The following is a 17,517-nucleotide window of genomic DNA, read 5'->3' as shown; positions in this document are numbered from 1 at the left end:
CACAGAGAATGGAGATGTCTGGCTTTGTTCTGAATTAAAATCTATTTCCCGAGCAGGCACAAGTGGAACTCACAATTACCCACTCATTATGGTGTCATGGTGGTAGAGTTTGCTCATGAGTAGCCCTCAAGCCCTCTAGGTCATGTTTTTCACTCTCTCCTTTTGTTTTAAAAGAATTTCTTTGATACTAATCTCATCTCTCTCCTCTTTTCACACAATTGTGTCAAAGCCTCCTCACAAAGCATGACAGAAAGACAAGCCTATTCCCAGTAAAGCCATTAATGATGTGGAGCTATTTTCCAGTCTTGAGCCGTACACTGAAGGCTGTTTAATCAAAGCAGCTGAGCTTCTGGAGTGGTTTCGCAGTGATATTTTGTCTTGCCTTTCCCATTTCAGTGCCATGTGCTCCTGGGGCTATGGGTGCACAGAGACCACAGTCCCTGGATCTAATTCTGTGCTGTTTTTTGCTGTTGCTTTTCACTGAATTGCATTTAGTCGTTACAGTAGACGAGCTGATTTAAATACTTGTCCCCAGCCCTGATGCTAGTCATTTAGCTACAAAGCTGTTCTAAAAAGCACGCATTTGTTTGTTTTTAATCACTCTTTTCACTGCTCAGCTCTTGGTTTCTAACAGTAAATGACTGAAAAAATGTTCTCTTTTAGCTGGAGCAGTCTTTGCTCACAAGCTGCTAAGCCAATGCTTGCTCTTTTTTTCCATGTTTTGGCTGCCATTACAGCTTCACTCTTTTCAGACTCTCAGACACCCCATCCAGCAGCACACATGCTTCTCTGCATTGTAGGACCAACTCCAATTAAACCTTTTTGCTTATGGTCCTAGACTTGAGCAGTCAAAGGGTGTGGTTCAGCCTTATTTTGTGTTTTCTGGCATTTTCTGTGCATTGGACATGAACCTGGGCCAAGCTCGCTCTTTGTGGTAGAGGCTCCTTGTCAAAGCAGCACATGATAACTCACTGTCTTCCCCCCATGCTTGGGGTTCAGGAATAATTCTCCATGATTCATGGCAGAGCCCTTCATGTGACATGCTGGGATGAGTCCCCTCTGTGCACTGGAGACCAACTGGGTAGCTGCGGTGGAAGAACAGGAAGGCTTCGGAGGAGAAGAGATGGCTGTGCCTAGGGATTGGGTCTGCTGTGCATGCCCACCTGCTGTGTCATTGGGCCACAAGTGTTTACTCAGTTTTATCTAGCTGCTAAGTTGGAGCTGGCAACGTGAGCTCCACTGCTCCTCCTTTCATCTACAGGCTGTTGCCAGAAATTAGTTCTGGCAGAAAACGGGGAAGAAGAGTACAAACTTTGCAAATTGGTTAGTGGGGAAAGAAATCCCATAGCTTATGACAGAGCTGTTTCCATTTCTGTAGTTTACCGTGGTCTTTGAAAGCTCATTAACCTACAGTACGGCGTGTCTGCTCTTCTGGACTGGGCCCAGCCACTCCTGTTAGCTGCTGTCATGAAGGAACGTGAAAAAGAGAGGAAAACCAGGAGAAGCCAGCAAGGGGAGCCTGCAGAGCAGGGCTGTGAGCTTCAGGCATTTCCATATACGCCCTGTGGTTAGGAGCTAACTTCTGAAAACAAAAGGAGAGGCATAAAGGGAAAAAAAATCCCTATCAACCGTTTGAATCTGTATTCACCTCTTGTGAGTGAACGAGAGCTTTTAAAAATACACTTTTGTCTCATTTTTTCTTTAGTATGGAAAGTAAATTTTCAGCAAGAGGCTTGAAAGACTTCATCAGTTTTTCCTCCTCCTCTGGAGAACAAAGTGCTCCTTCGTCAGACCTTTTATAACTTTAAATGTGAAACTCTCTCCCAGCATCGTTGTTTCTGAAGAGGCCATAAAAGCCGGTGCTAATGCTGTCATTCCTCACACTTCTTGCTGCTCCCTCTGAAATTCCATTTGTTTATATTCTGCAGATCTTACGGAGGGAAAAAGCGGTCGAATTGTTGAGTTCGTGTACGGTGGGGTATAGCAAAGCACAGAGCATTTAGGCATTGACACCTTTTAGAGGGAAGATGATAGCTGTGCGGGATCTAATATTTCAGAGCCTATAAATAAAAGAAATCTATTCAAAAAAAAAAAAAAAAAAAAAAAAAAAAAAACTTCACCAAAGACTTAAGCAGCAACAGCTGAAGGGCCTTTTCAGCTGGAACAAATCTGAACTTTTTCTCTCTGCTGTCAAACTGCAGCCCCAGTAAATCCTAAATGTTTTCTGTGGATATAGTGGCTGGGTAGAGTTACAGTAATTCAAAAGAAATTCATGTTCTTGCCAATGCCTATTAGTCACACTTGCTGGAATTCTGTCTGCTCTGCTCCTAACACCATCTCAATGCCATCTGGATCCCTTAATAGCGCCTTCCCAACACATATATTTTCTGCTCCATTCAATAGTTTCTTGTTCAGGAGCAGCATTTCCACATGGCCATGTCCTCTTCGCAGATGGGGCCTCTGTGAGACATGTCCTCATTGGTGATACCCATGCTACTCTACAGGCAATCGTGTACCACATCTACAAACATTAAAAAGAAGTAAAGACGATGGAGGAGTGACAGTGTTGAGTTGTCAGTGGTCAGCACCTGGGCTGAATGGGATGTTTGGAAGGGCATGGATGCTGCTGAGAAATCATACAGCTTACCACCTTCTTCTTTCTGTTTGTTTTTTTGCTTCTTCCTAAAATGAGCAGCCTGGCCTTTGTCTCCAGCAGCTATTGCTCACCACCTGAGCACATTGTAGGCAGACCGAACACACATAATGTGACGTCTCCTGATTCTCTCACAAGTATCATTTCAGTTGATCAGCGTGTTTTTTGTATTCAGTCTTCTAATTTGGGACAGTGAAACGTGCAGTGGAGGCACTATAAAGCACAGTTTTCGGGAAGGGAGAAAGTCTACAAGTCTGAGCAAATGCCAGTTTATCTGTATTCTTGTACTAAATTTGATCTTGCAAAAGGCTGAGGAGATGGCTGCCTTTGGAACCTTTGCTTCTGGGTTATCTACATTTCATGCAGAAAAAGTCTTCCAGAAATACGATGAGAACTTTTACACAGTTTAGATATTTTCAAGAGAATAAGTTGGTAAATTTTACAAGTATTGATCTGGATGATTTTCCCTGTATCCCTGAAATTGAGAATGGTGTCAGTATTTTGGAAAGTAACTAAAGTTTCTTCTTCCCTTATGCCACAGGGCTGCTTTTAAAATGGGCACTGGCATTCATTCTTGGACAGACATTAAGTTGATAGATGGTTATGCCGTACCCCGGTGTTTCTGTACTCTGCATTGTCTTCTTCTCACATGAATGTATCTTGGATTGTTCTGCCCACCTGAAAGTAACTCCCAGGTGTAACTTGTGGAGGCATGCAAATTGGTGATAAAATAGCACCACTGATCTTCTTGCAGACGTCCCTGGACAGAGAGCATGCGAGGTGCATGCAGACTAAGGCTGCCCGTGTGGATGCTGGAGCATCAAGAAGCAGTGTGTGGTTGGCCCTGTACCTGAATTCACTGAAAAGAAAAACTCTGGTGCCGAGCATGTAAATATTTCTCAATATTTAACTGCTGTATCTTAACCACCAGCTGCAAATGCTTCACTGTGTTTATATATAGATAGGATTTCCCTTGCTTCTCTCTCTTTGCCATTGGGGAGTGTTCCCCAGGGCTTGTAAAGCAAAGCTAGAACAGCACAAACTGTTTCCTAACAGCTCCTAATGCTCTCCCGCTGCAGATCCAGGACACTTAACAGTGTTAAAAATAGGTTAGAAGAGGGCTAAGTTGTGAAAGCACTGGTGAGTCCTGGAAACCTCCCCAGCACAAAGAGGTTCCAGCAGTGTTCCTGGCCTTCCCAGAGCCTTGGCGCTGCAGGTGAGCGGGGCTGAGCTGCGGCCTGCTGCGCTGTGAGGCAGCCTGCTGCCCTCCTGGGCAGATACAAAGGGCAGGAAGGGATGAATGCATCTTAAAACTGCAGGGTAAATATTTAGATATGTAACTGCTTAAGCCTTCCCTTGTCACACCTTGTTTGTCCCACAGGACCTTTGCAAACATTTCCTGGTGATGGCTGTGAATGGTTTTTAGATGAGGGCCTGAGCTCTGCGCAGAGTGACGTGCAGGCAGACAGCAGCAGCACCACAGCTTGTTTGGGGGCTGGATGGGGGAAATTTGTTCTAAATAAAAAGTCAGCCTGTGCAGTATGGAGAAGGCACTGATGGAAGTCCTGTATCTGCCTCTAACCTTTCAGGAGCTGCTTTGCTGTTCTTCCTCACAGAGAAGTGTTGCTGTTCTCGTGCTCTGCTCAGCAATCCATTTAGAAACATGCCATTAACAGCATTAATTCCATTCTGAATTTTCATTTTTTCCAACCTTTTCAGTCTCCCACTTCTTCAGCATCCTCCATCCCTGCAAGCTTAGCATCTCTTCTGGAAATTATTGATGATCTTTTTGAATGGCCTCGACAGTGTTAGAAGCTGCTCGTCTGTGTCTTAGAAGCATCCAAGAGAGAAAATGACGATCCTTTATAATATCTGAAAATTACCAGCAGGGGTCAGGCTTACAAATAATTTAAGCAATTGAAGCTGCATATTTATAACGAAGACATTTCTGTGCTGAACATGTAGATCAGCTGGCTTCTAAGGAAGGGTTTGTAGCGCTTCCCTCTCCTGCCCTGTTTCCAGGGGAGATGACTCCTCACTTGTACCTGAGATTTCTGTTGCATAACTTCTGGGTGATGGCAGATGGACATATTGTGTATTGTCACGGTGCAAAGATTTTCAGCTTAATTTAGATCATTTAAAAGTGCATGTTATCAAGCAAGATAATTAATTTAAAAAAATTATTCTGGAAAAACACCCTCTGAAAATTGGATGCAGGGATCAATGTTAATATGTATTAAATGCACGTTTCACCACAAGAAGTTGAAATGAGGAAGCTGGATTCTCAAAGTGTTGAATTTCATGTACTCTGTACTGAAATGCAAACAAAAAATGTTATACTGAACATTTTATAATAATTTCTCCCGCATAACAAGTTTAATAGAGTTTTCTGAGGAACTGAACCACCGTTTGGCTAAAGCTGATATTGTTGATACAACATATTTGACCTTTCGAAAAGCTTTGAGCCGGAGGTCTCAAAGAAACTTGAGTGGAATAAGAAAGAAGGTTTTTGTTGGATTAATAAGAATTAAGCCCCGCAGAGGGCTGGCTGTCCCACTGTACTGTCTGCACTGGTGGCCATTTCTGGATGCCCCTGCACGTATGGCAAAGCTACTGGGGTACGTTGCCAGAAGGCTCTCCTAACTCACAATGTAACGTCTTTAGGATTTCCTGAGTCAGAGATAATATCTTTATGGTTTGTAAAGCTTGACACATTTTTCTTCCATCAATTCACGTCATGCGAAGTTATAAGATGGAAAATCAAAGAATAAGTGTTCACTTTTCACAGCGTGGAGGGTTTTCCATCAGAGATCCTAGGGTGCTTTGTGCTGAGAATTTTCCAGCACAAAGAAGAAGTTTGTGAGTTGTGAGGAAACAGTTTGAGGTAATACGAAGTGATGCCACTTATCAGGCTGCTGGTAGTTCAGAAGGATCTTATACTACTCGATAAAATGGGACATGAAGTTGAACGTCAATAAATGTAAAACCCATGCACATAAGAAAAAACACCTTTACTTTTACTTGTACAATAGAGGGCCCTAAATGAGCTGTTATTGCTCAAGAAAGAGGTCCTACATTATTGTGAGCAGTTTTCTGAAAATATAAAGTTAAGAATCCAAATAGAATGCTAGGAATTAGAAGTTGGGAAGAAAACAGCCTCACGCTACTGAGCAGATCTGAGTGCTATTTGTAGATCTAGCTCTTCTCATAGCAAGAAGTCTGCATAAAACTGAGGAACAACAAGGATGGGCAATAACAAATGGGCAGAAATATGGAAAGCCTTTAATGTGGGGAAAGAGTAAAGTGGGATTCTTCAGGAAGTGATAGGGGAGATCTGTAAAGTAGTTCAGAGAGGGGAGGATGGGACTATTATTCACAACTGCTCATAGCAGAACTAACAGGCGCTCAGTGAAATAATCACATGTGAAGTATAAAACAAAATGAACTAATTTTTCATACAGCACATAATTAAATTTTGGAACTTACTGCCAACGAGCGTTGCAAAGGCCAAAAGTATAAGTCAGATCAAAAAGAGATCTGACACATGCATGGAGATTTCAGCTGTTGGTGGTTATTGAACATGATCATCTTGACTCATTCTCTGGTTCAGGAAGTAGCTAGGTTGAATTTGCTTTATGCTCAAGTTGTGTATTTTGACAAAATACTTCTGGAATTTTATTCTAATCATGCAAACTTGGATCTTTCAGTTGTAAGTTTGAACTGTCCCAGTAGTGTAGCTTGGTGATATTGAATACAGGAATCATCTGCCACTGTATGTGATTTCGTTTTTTAAGTCGACTATTTGTGGAGGATCTGGGCAAGGACACACTGCTTACTGTCTTTCCTTTCCCCTCCAGGCTGAAGATTGAGGAGCTGGAAGCTGAACGCAGCAAGCTGGAAGAGCAGAACAGATCTCTGGAAATGAAGCTGGAGAAGCTAACTATGCAGGTAGGAAGTTTGGAAGTTCAGTGTTGCTGGAGATCATGCTACTGTCCATTCGTTGTAGCTGTTCTAACAGATGTGCCAGATTGAACCGTACAGCATGCAAGTCCATTTCCCTCAGTTTGTGCAATGTGTTTTTAGGAAGACTGTGCAAACTGTACCAATGTACCTTTATCTGTGTGTCTTGGAATCCTGTTGGTGTTGGATCCAGTCACACAATTGTGGTTGTCTTTTTCATTACGTTTGTCTAGAACCTCTTCTTCATGAAAGCCTTAAAAGCTGCTCCATGTTGAATACCACCATTACCCTAAGTCATCAGTTCACAACTTCATTTGGTGCCAAGCAGCAGCTTATACACAGGGCTAAGCAGTATGGAGCTGTGCAAATTGGAGATCCGTCTGTACTGGAGACTCCATAGCTGTTCCCAGGGATGGAGATGGAGACCACTGGTTTGTGGCCTCATTGGGTATCAGTTTGTCAAACCCATAAGCATCAGTTCTGTTGAGAAGATGAGATAACAGTATCACCAGAGCACAGACAGTGAAAGGCAGGAGGCATGGAGTCTGAAGAATGAAAAGATGTTTTGTTTTGCTGTGCTACTGTGGACGTTTTACCTTTTGATGAAGTAGGTGCTGTTCTGTATGGCAGAAGGTGTTCAGTTTTTCATTCTGGCTAGGTCAGTGAAGTCTCACCTTCCCTGAAGGGAGGGCAAGGGAGCCTGCAGCAGTCGAGTGACTGTCTATCCAGACTGCTCTCATTCTGGTAACAGCTTTCCTGTGCAGGGAAAGGGGCATGGGAGTTGCTTCCAGCTTTTATAGCATTTTCCTGTCAAAAGGTGCTGGAAAGAACAAGAACCTGAGCATGTTTGTTTAATCAAAGCCCATCCTGCTATAAACACTGTTATCTCTCCCTGCTGTTCTCTCTGATATGCTGAACAACTCAGCATTGTAGCATTCCATTCTCTTAATTTTTCTTTCTTTCTCTCTTTTTTCCCCTGTTTTTGTGTAAATTGGTTCATGGTAAAAAACCTGTAGTTTTGAAATTACTCACATTTCAGACAGATCATTGATTTTATCCTGACACCCATTAGAGGCAAATCAAATTTTTTTTTATTACCAATTCTTGGAGACAGGGGAAGTGACAGCTTTGATAAAGCAGGGAGCTAAGAGCTGCTGAGCATCTCTGCTGAGCCATGTTTAGTGTGAAACCTGTCACTTGGTTCTCCTTTAATTGGGTTTCAGTCATCAGGAGATGAAAGCTTTGGGCTGGTGTTTGGATGCTCAGGTCTCCAAAATACATAGCAGCAGCTTTGGTTTCAGTGTAGGTTACAATGCACTCAAGTCACATTTAATCTACCATTGTTGTCTTACAATGGCTGTTGGCTTGCCAGGGAGGCCTGACCAGAGGAATTCCCCCATTTCTTCTTGATGTCTGGAGACGTTCAGTTTTATTTGCTGAAGCTGCTTTTAAGATACTGTAGGGGAACTGTTAGAAAACGGCTTGGACTGGTGATTGAGCACCTGGTGAGGGGGTGTTGCTGGCCAAGGGATCATGGGTCAATTGGTGGCAGCTGTGCTCTCCAGGAGGCCAGAGGGGGTGGAGCCAGGGTATAGCCCCCCTGGGCTCATAAAAGGGCCAGCCACGGGGGGTGGACATCTTTTGGACCCGGGTTGCTTCTTGGGAAGGAGTGCTGTGTAGCTGGAGAGCCCCTTCCCCAGTTGGGTGAGTTTGATTCTTCTTTCTGCATGTGGCTATTAATCTTCCTACGGATGCTTTGCTTAGTGTCACCAAGAACCTGTTAGAAGCACTTCTGATTCTTTATGAGCAGAATAGATGCCAAAATATCAAGTTTTTAAGGCTTACTTTCAAAGTGGGAAACCTTCAGTGTAGTTTTGCTAACTGTCTGCTTTCTGGTCACTAGTGGAGATCAGCATCAGCTACCCTTTCAATAGCTGAGCTTTTATGGTATAAAAACAAAGTGGTTGTGGTTATAGGCTGAGAACAAGATGCTCTTCTCTTCCTTGGCTTCCCACTTGTATCTGAGAGGTGGTTGCCAAAAGCAGCAGCTTCAGAGGAGTAGAGAAGAGAACAGGAATATGCAAACCAAATGCTCGAGTGTCAGCATTGATCAGTATGTGCCTACCTGAATGGTGAAGATCTCAGAACTCCTCAGAGGAGAAAGCATCAGTGTTCCCATTTTTTCTAAGTTACTTGGAGTATGAAGTATCTTGGTAGGCCAGGCTTAGAGTGACCCCCAGGTCTTTTCTGGGAGGCTGTGCTTGATCCTTTCTTCTATCAATGCTGAGAAAATCTGTTGAAAACATTGTACGCTCAGATAAGGTCACTGAGATTTTTCTAAGTTTGATATGTTATTTATTCACATCTCTATAAGAAATGTAGTGGAAATGCTGAGTCATTGCCTGAACCACTGATTGAACACCTGGTGGGAAGGCAGGGCCAACCCAGGGGGGCTCAGGTGCATGCAATGCAATCACTGAGTGACCAGAAGGGTGGAGCCAGGATCCAGCCCTCATATAAGGGCTGGCAGTGGAGGTGAGGGCATCTCTTGCTGGGGATCCCTGTGTGTGTAAGGCCTTCTGAAGGTAAGCAGCTTCTTTCCTTTATTTCTGTGCCTGTGGCTGTTGCATTTGGGCAAACCCTCACTTGCTGCAGCCTGGGACCTTGCTGCTCTGCTGTCATTGCTGTGCTTTCCATTGCGTTATGCTACCAAACTAAATAAAGGCGTAAGAGTTGGGGGTGACATTAAGCAATGCAGAAAGAAGATGATTCCTGACAAATCCTTATCTGTAGTTCCTTTAAAAAAAAAAATAAATAAAGCCTCCAACTTTGTGGAACTGTATCTCCTGAATGAAAGATGCATGAGAGGGGATGTATTGAGGTTGTGAATTCGGAAGAGATGGGATTTAGAACCACGGCTTTGAGTGCTTTACACTGGACTGAAGTCTGTCTGAGCTCACAAAGCCCTGTGTGGTGAATCAAATCTGAGGATACACCTGATGTTTTCCTGGACAGACAGGGCTTGACTGTATTGATGTGTGGGGATGAAAGACGGTTTCAGTAATATTTGCTGCCTCGTTACATCCCCTGGTGTCTCAGGACAAAAGCACGTGGCTTTTGGTCACTTCCACTATGGCTGCTGGTAGCTGTAGGCTGTTCTGTGACCTGCAGGGCCGGACACACCACCCAGAGGGCACATGGAAAGGCACCTCTTTGTTACATAGGTGTATGATTCACGCTTCTGGAGCTCAGTATTAGCAAATAAAGAAAGAGAGCTACTGATAGCTGTCTGCAGCTGTGTATGTAACACCTGACGTTTCTTTGTATTCTTTGCTTGTGTGGGGACAACATGAATTATGGCTGAAGGTGCCCTCCACCTCCGCACACCCCCTCTTCCAAAACCCCCTTGGCTCTTGACACTGAGCTGCAGGCTGCATTGATTTTCCTTCACTGGTATAAAGACTTTAGCATGGATATTACTCACTGCTCAGGTCTTTACTGCTAATAAAAACCTCAGATTACAAAAGCACAAGAAAGGTTGGGGCTGTAGAGAAGTGACACCCTGCTGAGGTGCCTCCCCCGTCACCCAGGATGTTATCTGGGCACAGACATCTGAGTGGTTGCTCAGCAGAAGGATTCAAGCAACACGTGAACAGAGCATGTTTAACTCAACAGTTTTATCTCCTCTTCCCCACTGTCTTGCTTTTGATGAAGCAAAATAGACTATCTTTAATCTGAGAAAACAAACCTGCTTTAACTACTTGGCCCGTGGTGGGTGGGTTTGCTGAGATCTCAAGTGAGAGGTTTGGTTTGTTAGTTGTTGGAAATGATCTGGATGGTCTTCCCAAGTTGCTGGTAGAAACGTGCATCTTGGCCAGGAACAAAAGGAACCAATCAAATCAGTGCTTTTCAGATGAAGTGGGAGGAAAGACTTGTGAAGAGTGTACAATTAGCACTTCTGACTGCTCGGAGCCTTGTGTTTATGGGCAACCCAGCGGATGTGAATTGTTCCTTATGCAAATACTACTCTCCTGCTTTTCCTGCTCTCCTCTACTCTTAGAGCTGAAGGAGAAGAGATTCTTCAACTTTGACTGCTTTAAGGAAGATTGATTAAAATCAGCTGCAGTTTGACTTAATTGGAACCATATGCTTGGTATGGGAGCAGGACTAGTTAGAAGTCCTTGTAATTAGTTCACAGCTGGTTGGTGGAGAAATGTAGCTCCAGTTAGAGTCTGATAAGTGGATCTGTATAGATTAAAAAAAAAGGGGGGGGGGGTTTACACTGGGATGTATTTGGGCCTGAATTTTTTTTAATCAGCCTCCTCCCTTTTTGTGTATGGGGTCTTTCTTTTTTTGCTGATTTCTGAGTAAAAGGCATCACCTATGGATGCTGGAAGTGAAAGAAATCTGTGTGGTCACTGGAAAAGGATGCTGGAGGCTTCATGAGATTCTGTGAGGGTGTTCTGGCTGTGTGAAAGGCTCCTGGTTTGTCATGGGCTCTAAACTGATTAACTGAGAGTAATGCCTGTAGTCATGGTAATTGGTGTCTTTAGCCTTTCTGCTGGTCAATAATGCAATTAATACATATTGAAATAACTTATTTTGCCCATTATCTCCAAGTGCTTTGAAAAGAGTTGACTAGCTAGTTCTGAGTAGGAGTTTGTCTGAAAACCACCCTACGCAGCAGGATGGGAACATGTTTTTTACACGGTGTTTTTTAATATAGAAGAGGAACAAAAGAGAAGTGCTTTTGTATGGCACGCAGCAGTGTAATTTTAGGCTGCTTTATTTAACCTGAGCACTGCAGCACTGTATAAGCTAGCCAGACTACTGTGCTGGCTCTGCTAGCTGGGCTCGCGTCAACCCCTGTGTGCACACAGGGCAGCTTTGGGTGCAGTGGCAGGATGGGTTAGGGTGGTCTGCTCTGTGACCTAAAGTAGGCCCAGCCCTACAGACCTCATGTCTCAGCTAAAACTGCTTATGGACTGACTGTGAAAAGCTTTAGGTCGCAGAGCATGGGAGCACCTCTGTCACATGGGAACACATCAGAAAAGTTTTCTCCTGTCAGAAGCTGCTGTTTAGACTAAATTTTTGCTGTTGGAATAGAAGAGACTAAATTATCCATTACAGTGTCCACAAAGAAGCTGCCAAGAAAACATATTTCACAAGAGGTACTTTGGGGGTATTTTTTCATGCTAATGTGACTTTATTAATTCCTTTGCTGTTGTTATTGACCATTTTACAATTTAGGGTCTTAATCTGTTTAAATTAAATCTTAGTTTCTTCCAGGCTTTAAATTGATTATTTTTGCACAAATTCAAGAATAAACCACTTGTCTGCTTCAGTGCTATTTGTGTTGTAGCTGTAATGGCTTAAAGATAAGAAATAAGCAAATTTTGCAGGCGGACTTTTTTTTTTTAGTGGGGGTATCTGGTATGGTTGTTAAAATTACAGAGAGCAGGTTAAAATTGTTTGAGGGAAATAGAGGTGAGTGTCTGCAGAATCTGTTCTATTGGTCTGCTTAAGGTCATTCAGATGTGCTTGCCTAAGCCAGCATGGACCCACTGTGTTGGTCCCCCCAACGGCCAGTGGCTCTGAGCAGGGGAGGCTCTGCAGGCAGAGCGAGTGGCTGCTCTCTGTTGTATTGAACCGTCCTCCAGGAATCAAATATCCATGGATAATGAAGGTGCTGGGGAATCCAGAGTGATGTCATGGCCCTGTTTTGAGGGAACAGCAAAACGGTGCTGGGAGCTGTGCAGGTTCCTTGGGGTGATCTCCCATGAACAGGGAGCATTTCTCCTCTTTAAGCATTAATGGCCAATTTAATAGTTAGGCATTTGGCGGTCTGGCAGTAACTAGCTTGGAGTTAAGAGCCCAAGGCAAAGTTGAGGTCATTTAGCAGTCTAACTGTTCATTATGTGACCAGTGAAGAATGATGAATGAATCATTTACACTGTTATAAAACTTCAAGGCACACAGTCTCTCAAGGTTTCCTAATTGACCTCTCAAATGCTTGTGGAACTTCTTGGGTTATCTTGGTGCTTTCTGTATTAGCTGCTGAGGCAGAGCTCACCTGCACTGAAAGCCTCAGATGGTCAAGCACAGAACCACTGCTGCAGCTCTTCAGTTGGCTATTGCTTTTGGCAAGGCATAGGAACACATCTGTGTGCTCTTCAGCAGGATTTAATGATAGGATACCTGAGAGCATGCAGCAGGAGGCACAGTGGGAGGATGGCCAGCTAAGCAGGAGGTGCAGGTTCAGGTCTGTATTCCATTGTGGTGTAAACATACTGTCCTACTCAGCCAGAACATTGAGTTTCATGGGACCGTGTGGAAGTGGTTGGGGGTGCTGAACAGGCTGTGATCTTATCAGCAAATTCCTGCTGGATTTTATCAGCACTAACCTCATCCTTTACAGTTTATCTTCTGAACTTGGCAGACTGCACCAAGGTTTCACTGATGCAAGAAGGTGCGTATCGGCCCAGAGTGCGTTGATGGGCTACTCCGTGGTCAGTGCAGTTTTTTTCTGCTGATGTTTTGAGCAAAACACTTGTATTAAACATTTGTTGCCTTGGTTGGTGCTGGTTTTTGACCCAACAGCACAGGGATTTACATTCCTAATTCTTAGCTTCATTGCAAATAGAGTTTCAGGTATTTGCAGCTACCTTTACACTTTCAGGAGTCTCCCTGTGACTTAAATGTCCCACTGCCCACTGTAAGCTTATAGCTTGGACATCATGAGCATCCATTTGTGACAAATTAGAGGTCTGAGATGCCTGCATGGAATGCTTGAGGCATTTGGGAATATGCACAGAACCAGGTGGCTGAATGCAGCCCGGACTGAGTGCATCTGGTACTGTGGGTAGCAAGAGAAACAGTGTGGTGAGGCAGTGATGTGCCAGTGGTTAGAGCAGCACTGCAGTGCCACTGAGTGTGTACTCTGCTGGTTAGTGGGTGCACGACTCTCTTTGCTGTACCGCCACTTTATTTGTTGCTTGAGCTTGTTAGACTAAGCTATGGTTGATTTGCTTTACTGTGTGGACTGTTAGATGTCTGTGCTAAAGTGCTGCCCAAATGAATCCTAGGAAAAGAACCCCCTACAGTGTGCCTGCAGTTTGTACTGCTGTTTGGAAGAAAGCATCTTGGATCTTGTGCATGTGGATAGGCTATGGGAGGTCATCATAGAAGCAGTGTGAAACAGTAAGAGTGTGCAACACCAGTTATACTCCAAGCCTTGAGGACTACATGGCACTGAATTAGCTGAGGCTATGCAAATATTTGTGAGTGCTAATTCTGAATTCACTGTAGTTATTAGAATTAATAGGAATTAGAAGTGTTCCTTGGGATCAGAAAAGCAGAATCATGTCAGCAAGTTGCAGTAGTTCAAGGAGAAGCTGTTTGTTGGCCTCAGTGGCCCTAATAAATGTGATGTGCAGAGTGGATGTCTAATCAAACAAGGACGTGCAGAGTACAGACTTGCTAATGTCTGTTAGCATCAGGGACCAGGAGCACACAGGTTCAAAGTTGTGCAGGGAAATTTTACCAGCATACCCTTTAAAATGCTTTTCAGTGATTCTCACATTGAATATTTAATAACTGGAACTCTGAATTTAACTGCCGGAGCTAACACCATATTGTTTATTTCATGCAGCACCTTTCTTGAAGATCTGCAGAAACTGATTAACATTTGCATAATACATTTAACACAAAAATCCATAATAAATTCATTAATGTACTACTCCTGCAGTGTCCCTGAAAATATCAGCAGTTGTGTGGCACTGCACGGCTCATTAGGTGAGCAGAGGGGAGGAAGAGAGCACCGCACTTCTTGAACAGCTCTGAAATGGGAAAAGGTCCCTCCACTGAGCATTGCTACCTGAGCAGCAGCATGGGGAGGGAGCTGGAGAAGGGGAAGTGGCCTTCTGGAAAGGGCTGCTGCACCAGTGTATGTGCAGCACAAGCTCTGCAAGAGGGCATCCTTGTCAGAGTGGAATAAGTGGCAATGAGCACAAATGCAGATGAGGATGCTACCACACCAAGGAGGAGGTTGCTGCTGGATTGCATGGGTTGTGCAGGAGGCAAGCACTGGGGAGCAATGTCCTTCTGCAGGAGGGGAAGGCTGCCTTGAAACAGGCTTTGTTTTCTGAGCAGTTGCTGCAGGACAAACTGAGGCTTTCAAACTTGTGTCGGGGTTCAGTAAGGCAATAATTCTGGGGTTGATCTGTGTGTGTACAGCTGTCCAGACAAAGTGTGATGGTAGAGACACTGCTCTGTTAGTGTTGTAGAGTAAGAAGAGTAAGAGTGATTTCAGCTACAAATAAATGTGCAGGTATATCTTTATTTATAAAATGTTCCCTGAAGATCACACAACGGTAGGTGATGAAATGTTAGTAAGCAGCAATTACAGATGACTCTTCAGCAAGAACAGCATTGCACTGGTTTCCCCAGGATCAGGATGTGAGGAAAAACCCGGACTGGATAGACAGGCACAACTGCTTTAAATGGAGACTTCACATTCTTAGCTCCTCCAATCTTTCTTATCATGCAGCAAAGAAAAAGCAGAGTTTCTGGAAATAAGAGTGACTGTCCCTTTAGAAGTTTCTGCTTTCACTGTGTAGTCATTTGATGGCACAAATTAGATTTCAGTTGCTCTTTCTTCATTTTTCTATAGCTCTTCTGCTGCTTTGAATTCTGCTGTGATGTCACAGAAACAAAACAATGTCGTTTTGAACCAGATAGGGAAAATAATGCATGGGAAGGTTTGTTTACTGAAGCTCTGTGCTTGTCCTTGGATTTCTATGACTAAACACCATATTCTTAAGTTAAAGCTCTCTCTGTATTTGGTTTTTAGCTTTTCATTACTTATCATTTCAGCCTTTGTTTGATGACCCAATTACTTCTGAATTTGTGATGAAAACAAAACAATAGGTTACAGTTTCATGCTGTCCTTGCTTTTGCCACTTCTCTTATAGTCTGGCATTTTGCCACTGGTCTGTGCAAAGTCCAAGTTTTCAGTGATATTGTTCTACAGTTTCCTTCATCTGATAAGGAGACCCTGCTTACAGCATGGGATTTTTTCCTCTGCTACTTGGTATGCAGAAAACTCAACGCTGTCTCCAAGAGACAAAAGGCCAGGATGTCTTACCTAGATCATGGAAAAGAAATGAAGCCAGAGTTCAGCCAATTTTTATTTTTTATTTTTTTTTTTGCAGTGGGGAAAAGAAAATCTGCCTGTTTCCTGCCACAGTGAAGAGTGGGAAGCAGTAGTAATGATGTTAAGATAAACAAGAGAAATGGGGAAATGCTTTGTGATGGAAAGGGCAGTGTGATTTGGAGAGATGCGTTCTCCTTATGTGGTCTCTGCCAGGGGGATTCAGGGATGTGAGGAGTTGATATCTTACATATCCCACAACCCTTTCCTTTGAGCAGGCTGACCTACTGCCTGTCTGGAGCCTGGAGGCAGAGAACTGCACGAAGAAAAGGAGTTTCCCCTGAAGAATTTTATCAGATAGTAGAAGGGAAACTTGACAACAGCCCGCAAAGGAGCGGTGCTGTCCTTAAAGCCCTGTTGTGCCAGACACCAATGGGAGGATTCCCAGGTGATCTGACACATCTGTGTTTACCCAGGCATGGAGGTTGGCACATCAGGAAGGCTGCCGCTTCCCCTGATCAATGTTTAAGCCTCAGATACTTTAAATAATACAGAAGCTGTGCCTGTTCTTTGCATTTTTGGCAGGGCATTTAAAATGAAATAAAAATTCCCCAAAACGTAGTGTGCATGTTGAACACAGCAGAAGATGTTTGGTCGAGATTGTGACCTTTCGGAACAAAGGCACTGCTTTTGAAAGAGGACTTCATTGTGATTCTGGCTCTGGTAAGATGAAAAACTTGAAAAATCAGCTACATGAATGAAGGCTGCTCAGCAAGGGTAGTCTACACTGAGATTCTCTCATGTATTTTTGGTCGTCTTCCAGTGGATGTATTCTTTCTTTCTGTGTGATGCTACCAGGCTTGCAATCAGTAGTAATTATGGAATTTTTCTCATTTTTATGGGGAAGGGGATGGGAAGAGCTTTTGGCAGGGTGGTCTCAGTGAGGGAGCTCAGCTGTGGAACTGCTTCCCCTACAGATCCGTCACAGCTAGAGTTTCTGGCCTCGCAGTGATCTCCTTAGGAGTCAGGGATCACTTATAGGCTGGTAAGATCAGTGTGCAAGGAAGTATGATTAGACATCTGAGTTATGATTGATAGAACTGTGGTGAGTGGATCAGCAAATTTAATTATATATAGGTATATATATTTGCATACAAGTATTAGAATGCAGTCAGAGAGGATGAAGATGGTTAAACAGATAGGAAGGGAATTGCTCTGGATTAGAAGAGGTGTATGGTGTAGGTAGGGTGGTTCCCTGGGCCTGCTGCAGCCGTAGCAGTTGTCAGACTCTTCTCATAAGGCCACATAACAGAAGCTCAGATGAGGGGGGTGACAAAATCCCTTTCATTATGGTCCTTTTCAGATGGATGGTGGGAAGGATCAGCAGTTGTATAACATGGAGAACACTTTTACCTGCTGTGGAGTGGCCATGCTGAGGTGGCACGTAGAGACTGATTTCTAGGGTCAAGTAATTTGAGGGTTGGAAGTGCAATGTCTTCTGGTTTGTCTGCTTTCCCAGAATCTCTCATATCTTCTGAGTACGATGCTCCTGTTGGCACTCAGAAAACAGGCCTGTGTGTGCACCTGGAGGTTTTGCATGGACCATTCTCTCAGGTATCTTGGGGAAAAAAGGCTGAATGTCCAACAAAACAGAGCTGTTGGCAATTCACCAGTGCCTTCCTTGTGAGCCTCCCCTTTCATCCCCTGCTCCCTCAGCTCCTTGGCTATTCTGTTTGCCTTAACGCTCCTTACA

General features: G+C 43.8%; 1 protein-coding gene across 7 annotated transcripts in view; it reads left to right on the top strand.

Moving 5' to 3' along the window:
- The window catches only part of MAD1L1 (MAD1 mitotic arrest deficient like 1), a 320,017-nt gene that overhangs the window by 168,104 nt on the left and 134,396 nt on the right, over positions 1–17,517 (top strand). For all 7 annotated transcript variants that reach the window (XM_040647851.2, XM_004945136.5, XM_040647852.2 and 4 more), the window contains one exon: positions 6,511–6,601. In XM_040647851.2, the coding sequence (XP_040503785.1) occupies positions 6,511–6,601 (91 nt within the window). The remainder of the gene's footprint in view (positions 1–6,510; positions 6,602–17,517) is intronic.

Source organism: Gallus gallus, chromosome 14 (genome assembly GCF_016699485.2).
Source record: "Gallus gallus isolate bGalGal1 chromosome 14, bGalGal1.mat.broiler.GRCg7b, whole genome shotgun sequence".
In the NCBI taxonomy this organism is placed as follows: domain Eukaryota; kingdom Metazoa; phylum Chordata; class Aves; order Galliformes; family Phasianidae; genus Gallus; species Gallus gallus.
This window is presented reverse-complemented; position numbering and strand designations above follow the sequence as displayed.